The 7,399-nt window shown below is 44.7% G+C and overlaps 1 protein-coding gene across 1 annotated transcript; it reads left to right on the top strand.

Annotated features, from left to right (window-relative positions):
* The first annotated feature begins 387 nt into the window (after nt 1–387).
* Nucleotides 388–6,675, top strand: LOC147990356 (uncharacterized). The gene is made up of 9 exons (XM_087527179.1): nt 388–522; nt 1,811–1,907; nt 2,025–2,515; nt 2,665–2,769; nt 3,249–3,410; nt 3,689–3,787; nt 3,930–4,423; nt 4,559–4,747; nt 5,194–6,675. Exons 3-7 carry the CDS (start codon nt 2,357–2,359, stop codon nt 4,305–4,307), a joined length of 903 nt encoding a protein of 300 aa, XP_087383305.1. The 5' UTR covers nt 388–522; nt 1,811–1,907; nt 2,025–2,356; the 3' UTR covers nt 4,308–4,423; nt 4,559–4,747; nt 5,194–6,675.
* Nucleotides 6,676–7,399: the final 724 nt, after the last annotated feature.

Genomic DNA, 7,399 nt, shown 5'->3' with positions numbered 1-7,399 from the left:
TCTAAGGTTGATGGTAACAGGAGACAGGGGACACGAAGTTTTACCCAGGTTCGGGCCCTCTTGATGGAGGTAACACCCTACGTCATGCTTGATTGATATTGATGGGTATTAGTATTACAAGAGTTGATCTAGCACGAGATCGTAATGGCTAAACCCTAGAAGTTTAGCCTGTATGACTAAGGTATTGAGTATCCCCTATCCGGACTAAGTCCTCTGGTTTATATAGACATCGGGGGGATCTAGGGTTACATAGAGTCGGTTACATAATATGGAATCTTCATAGTTGTTCGCCAAGCTTGCCTTCCACGCCAAGGAGAGTCCTATCCAGACACGGGTGTAGTCTTCAGTATTCATATCTTCACAGCCCATCAGTCCGACCCACAGATAACAGGTCGGACGCCTGAGGACCCTTAGTCCAGGACTCCCCCAGCGGCGGCGGCGGCAGAAGAGTCGACCGCATTCGTGGCCGTTGGTGGGGCTCACCGGAACGGAGCGTTGTCATCAAAGAGCCGCAGATTGAAGGTAATGCTCCATCCCACGCTCACATTTCCTGCCCGCGATTTCCGCCCCCTCCCTCTATGGTCAATTTCCGCTCGATTTTCCTCGAGATTCCGGCGGATTCACGGTGCTCCGATGTCCTCGTCGGTGGTGGAGTCTCGTGCTTGCCGTTTTAGGGTGGCATTGCGCAGTTTCGTCATCGCCACGGTGGCTATTATGCCGGTGTGGCTCGGTCTGTCCACAGCCACATCCGAGTTTTGCCTTGAGATTGAGCGGGTGATTTTTCTAGATGTTAGTTATGTTTTGCCTCGAAATGCTATGGCCATCAGTTTAGGGAGTTTTTTGTTGTTAAATTTCATGGTATGATAGTTGCGAATGAACCCTAGATCTAGTTAGGTGCATTTTCAAAGTGTAGGATAATGGCAGCCATGGCATTTTCAACCACTATCTTCACTAATGGAAATTGATTTCCTGATCAACCATGTCAGTTGCCACAATTGTGCTTTCCATGTGGCAACTAATTTTGTGAACACACTATGGCTATTGCCATGCCATAGGCAGGACAATGGCAAATTCACTATACTATAGACTCAGTTTGCGTTTTGCCATGTTGACTTGTGATATCTGAACATATTTGACTGTATTACATGGCAACTCATTTTTTATATGAGGCCAGGGTGTGAATTGCCCCATTACATGTTGTGTAGTGGAAGTTGTCTGCCCTTTTTGAAGTATCTTGCATTAACATGGCAACTTGAACCTAATACATTGCTTGTGCATACATGGCAACTCATTTTTATATGAGGCCAGGGTGTGAGTTGCCACATTATATGTCTGCCATATTTGGAGTGCCTTGTGGTAACATGGCAACTTGAACCTAGTAGATGTGATATGTACATTTTTACGAAGCCATTGTGTTAGTTGCCACATTTCATGTTGACAATCATAGGGGGTGGTGGGCGGTGGGGGGTGAGTGTTCCTATGATCTGCCTCGTTTGCCACTTTCAATTGAGCCAATATGGCAAGTAGATTGTGCTAGCTGGCAACTGCTTCCTTCAGAAACTCATACACATCCAGTTGGCATGCTTCTTTAACTGATTTTCCATTTTGATTTATGTTTCTACCTTTTTGTGCATGTTCAGCACATGGCAATTACTGCCCTTTTCAGATGCTTAACCTTTGGGACAACCATTAGAGTTTTCATTTTTCGTTCATCGTAGATATCAAGTGAATATTTACTTTATGCATTTCTTTCTATATCTTTCGGCTGTGTTTTCATTTCACCCTAACATGTGTTTTGTTCTTACCTTAGCATAATGGCTCGCGGCGACCATCAAGACAATGACGATGGCTTCATGGAGTTACCGCAAGAGAATCGCGCAACTGGTCAGACAAAAGATGGCGACGAGGTCACTTTCCACCTGCATATGTTTTCAATGTCACATTGAGTTTGCAATCTTCCGTTAGAAACTAAATTTTCACGATATTGAAACATGGCAACAAATGATCTTTTTTCTGTCATGCAGAAGAAGAAATGTTATCACAATAGGGCTTCGCAAGAACGCCTGACTATACTGACCGAGGGATTTAATGATGAGCAGAAGGGAGCTGCTGGTGAGATGGGGATGCAGGCTCTGATGGATATTCGGTGCAAGAACCTAGCGAACCCTCTATGCGACTGGCTCGGTGAGATTTATGATCCTACCTCCAAGGAATTCGTGATTCCGGGACGTGGAAGACTGCCTTTGGATGAGGAATCCGTGTTTTGCACTTTGGGTGTGCCCCGTGGAGAAATCAAAGTCCTGATGAGGTGAACAATAAGATCGAGGAAGCCTTGTTCGCCCGTTTGTTTCCTGGGATGGCATCCATGCCGAATACGACTGTGCTGGCAACTTCGCTGGAGGGCATGAAAACCCATGGCGAGGTTTTTAAGATGAAGCTCCTCATGTACTTGATCTCAGCTATTTTTGCGCCTACCACATCTCCTCGCCCAAGCAACAAGTGCTTCCCCATCCTGGTGAATGTTCTCTCTCTACTTCTTTCTTTCATTCAATCTTTTGATTTTGATGTCAGCTGGAAGCCAGTCACTGCCAGTTTTTTGATGCCTTTTCATTTGAATGCTGATGCGGCAACTTTTTGTCCTGGAATTGTGTTGTGCAAGCAAAGCTGAAAGATGTGAAGAACATGAATTGGCGTAAATTCATTGCGGACTTCCTTCATGATGCATTCTCAAACAAGATGTACCAGAAGGGTTGTCGCTTGCATTTGATGGTACTTTTTTCATACTCTTTTGCAAATACTCTTACCACGGTTGAATGCTTCCCCAAATCAACATGGCAGTTGTTTATAAGTGTGAACCATACAAGATCATGCATGGCAACCTTTTCTTTTTCATTGTTTATGTGAATTGTTTACATATGAAAGTGACTTCTGTTTGATCCATGGCATCTGTGGTTGCTGCCTACAAGGCAATAGCATTTTTCAACAACATAAAAAAGTGTTCATTTCATACATCCACTCTCTGTTTATATAATCTACATGGCAACCATGATGTTGAGCTTGTGGCAACTACCAGCATAACAAGATGGCAACTGCCAGCACAGCATGATGGCAACTAACACAGATAGATGGCAAATCTTTTCCCTCCAATTCCCCTTCAACTTGATGACTGAAGGACTCAACATTAGCTTCTTTTTCAACATAGCATGATGGCAACTGACATATTTTTCTTTTTCAATTGTGTATACCAGCTCATGTACATTGATCGTCTTGATATGTCCACCATCGACTTTACTGGGATAGGAGGCCCACCACCTCCACATAAGTCTGTTGTCTCTGCGTGGACGTACGATGATGTCAAGGCTGTGCTTGCCGTAGACAGGATAACTGATACGAAATATGGGAAACTGCAGGTTAGTTCTGCCTCCTTTCTTGCACGGCATTCTTCAATTTCGATGATGCATAACATATGGAAAAATTCCCATACGGCAACCATCTGTGGCTAACAAGAGATAAATACCTTGTTAGCCATGGATGTCTGCGCATGGCACCCATGTCTGACCCCACACGGCAACTCCGCCATCTGTGTCGAAACTTCTTCTGTTTCCCTCTTTTTTGCAATACATGAATTTGTTAGTCACTGCTCCTTTATTTTCTCTCTTACATCTTGGTTGTTTTTGTTGTTTTTCAGCTGATGGCCAAGCATGCTATAGACTACAACGTGTTTGGTGGGCCTCAAATCTTTGGCAAGTGGATGGATGTGCATTCAGCTCCATCTTGTCCTACTGAGGTAATCAGGGATGTTTGTTTTGTTTTTTGAAATTGTTTTTCTCTTTCATTTTCTGATATATCTCTATGGTTGTTTTGGTTTATTTGTTCCTACGCACGTGACTCTAATATGTTTGGTTACTGCTACTTTTTTTTGTGCTCAGGCGAGGGCGCCTGTTGAGCATCTAGTTGGGCAGTTTGCTTCTGGCATGACCAGCTTGCTCGGAAAGTTGGTTCGGGGGTTGACTGAACTTAATGGATCTGACAGCGATGCGGTTGTGAGGCAATTCACACCATTTGTTGCAAAAAGGACTCATCGGCCAACTGGTTGCCATGGACGGTACGACTACAACAGCTCCCAGGAGCTCCCCGACACGCAAGATGAACTGGATGGAGATGCTGGTCTCGACAAGGACGACAACGATGACATGGAGAATGTGCAACATGAAACCGACGACAGTGAACATGTTGAAGTTCGTGTAGGTGGCAAGAAGAACAAGGCTGCACCAAATGTCCCCCCACCGGAGAAAGTCATTGAATAGACAGTTGCGAAAGACACGGGGATGTCGCCTTCAAAGAGGGGTAGGGCTCCAGAGAATGTTGGGCAGGGCTCTGTTGACAAGAGGTCTAGGACTGCTCTCATAGCTGCTAGGAGGAGGTTTGACATCTTTTTTTAGTGTTTTGTTTGTCCCTCCTTTTTAACAGACTGACTCTTTTTTCATTCTTTTCTAAGCGCAGCATGATTTTTGTGTCTCACACTTGGTACCCTTTTTTCCATTTTTTCTACGTGCAGTGAGGCTACAGCTGGTGGACGAGAAGGTAAGAAGAAACAAGCACCAACGCCAACCTGTGTTTCTGCCCGGTTGAACAAGGGTGCTCCCACTGCTGGTGACACCACTTCCACTAGGTCGTCTCCTTGTGCGCCGACGTCCAACATCGGGGATCCTGTCGTGTTGAAAGACTTGAGGAAGACAATCAAGAAGTAGGTTCTCCCTGTTTATTCATTGTCATAGTGCTATTTTTTTGTTTGATGCATTCTAGATCATGCACAACTATTTTAGTTGATACATTTATGCGGCAACTATCGTCTGCTTTTCAATGTAGCTGTCCAGCTTGCCACATGGGCTACTGCCATCAGTCCCACATGGCAACTCATGTTTTCTCATGATCTTACTTTTTGCTGCATGGCAACTCCTGCTTGTTCTGCATGGCAACTGCTAACTATGCCACATGGCAATTCATTTTCCACTCATATGGCAACTAGCAGCTTTCCACTAGCTTCCACCACCTACATTTGTCATGTGTATTCATCCAAACCTTGTTCTCAAATGACAGCTCTATCATATCACAAAACTTTTCATTTTTAAGATGACTACCATGGCAACTATCTTTGTTCAATTTTTTACTCTTCCATGTGCTTTCTTGTAGGGTGAAAAAGATTACTACACGCGTGACCAAACAGAACCCTAGAGACCCACTCGAACGCATTCATTCCAAGCTGTCGACAAGTGGCAACTCAGATGATCATGAGGCTCTAGTCGACAAAACTGTTGCTGCACCATCAACTGTTCCCACTAGCTCTGATGCAAGTGTCCGACCATGTCCGCCGGTTGCAGATGTGCAGGCTGCAACAACACACATCCGTACATCTAGGAGTGATGAGTCAGTATCTTCCAGGACAACTGAGATATTGTCCACTTTGTTAGCAATGAGGGATGTTGCTGCGACCAATGCCACCCGATCAGCAAGTGTTGAAGTGGACGCTCCCGAAATCAACCTAAGCAAGGAAGAATCCCGCTCATCTGATACGGATTCCAAGCGTGTGGCTGCCGGTACTTCTGCGCCCACAAAATAAGGGGCTGCGGCCACAATTCAGAATGAGATGCCAACCACATGCAAGACTCATGGCATAACAGCTACAACTTCTGGTGGTCCAGAGGTTGCTACGGTGACCATTGCGCGAGCTGGTCTTCCAGCTAGGCGTTGTAGGCCCCGCAAGCATCCTCCAGTCACACCCAATGCACCAGATGTAGCTAGGAGAAGCAAAGATGACTCTGGTTATGTGCCTGCTTCCACACTGTTCCCACCTCCTGCCAAAAGCAATGTTATGGAGAAAACGGAAGTCCGGAGTTCAACTGACGCAGGTGGCAAGCCGGGCATGACTGACGGAGGTGAATGATATGTCTCCAACATATCTATAATTTTTGATTGTTCCATGCTATTATATGCTATTTTATATGATTTTTGGGACTAACCTATTAACCTAGAGCCAAGTGCCAGTTTCTGTTTTTCCTTGTTTTTGAGTATCGCAGAAAAGGAATACCAAACCGAGTCCAATTGATGTGCCATTTTTTGATGATTTTTATGGAAGCCCTAGGAGTCAAAGAGTTGGGCCAGAAGAGTCCTGGGCTGTCCACGAGGGTGGGGGCGCGCCCTACCCCCCTAGGCATGGGCCCCTATCTCGTGGACGATCCGGAGACCCCCCCCCCCTGACGTGAGACCTATACCAAAAATTCACAGAAACCCCCAGAAATAAACCTAGATCAGGAGTTCCGCCGCCGCAAACCTCTGTAGCCACTGGAAACCAATCTAGACCCGTTCTGGCACCCTGTCGGAGGGGGGAATCCCTCTCCGGTGGCCATCTTCATCATCCCGGCGCTCTCCATGACGAGGAGTGAGTATTTCACCCTCGTGGCTGAGGATATGTACCAGTAGATATGTATTTGATCTCTCTCTCCCTCTCTCTCTCTCTCGTGTTCTTGATTTGGCACGATCTTGATGTATCGCGAGCTTTGCTATTATAGTTGGATCTTATGATGTTTCTCCCCCTCTACTCTCTTGTAATGGATTGAGTTTTCCCTTTGAAGTTATCTTATCGGATTGAGTCTTTAAGTATTTGAGAACACTTGATGTATGTCTTGCATGTGCTTATCTGTGGTGACAATGGGATATTCACGTGATCCACTTGATGTATGTTTTGGTGATCAACTTGCGAGTTCCGTGACCTCGTGAACTTATGCATAGGGGTTGGCACACGTTTTCGTCTTGACTCTCCAGTAGAAACTTTGGGGCACTCTTTGAAGTTCTTTGTGTTAGTTGAATAGATGAATCTGAGATTGTGTGATGCATATCATATAATCACATCCACGGATACTTGAGGTGACATTGGAGTATCTAGGTGACATTAGGGTTTTGGTTGATTTGTGTCTTAAGGTGTTATTCTAGTATGAACTCTAGGATAGATTGAATGGAAAGAATAGCGTCGTGTTATTTTACTATGGACTCTTGAATAGATCGATCAGAAAGGATAACTTTGAGGTGGTTTCGTACCCTACAATAATCTCTTCATTTGTTCTCCGCTATTAGTGACTTTGGAGTGACTCTTTGTTGCATGTTGAGGGATAGTTATATGATCCAATTATGTTATTATTGTTGAGAGAACTTGCACTAGTGAAAGTATGAACCCAAGGCCTTGTTTCCTAGCATTGCAATACCGTTTACGCTCACTTTTATCATTAGTTACCTTGCTGTTTTTATATTTTTTGATTACAAAAACCTATATCTACCATCCATATTGCACTTGTATCACCATCTCTTCGCCGAACTAGTGCACCTATACAATTTACCATTGTAT

This window comes from Triticum urartu, chromosome 1A (assembly GCF_056163025.1).
Source record: "Triticum urartu cultivar PI428250 chromosome 1A, HENAU_Tu73, whole genome shotgun sequence".
Classification (NCBI taxonomy): Eukaryota; Viridiplantae; Streptophyta; class Magnoliopsida; order Poales; family Poaceae; genus Triticum; species Triticum urartu.
Note: the sequence above shows the minus strand (reverse complement) of the source record. Positions and strands in the feature narration are given on the sequence as shown.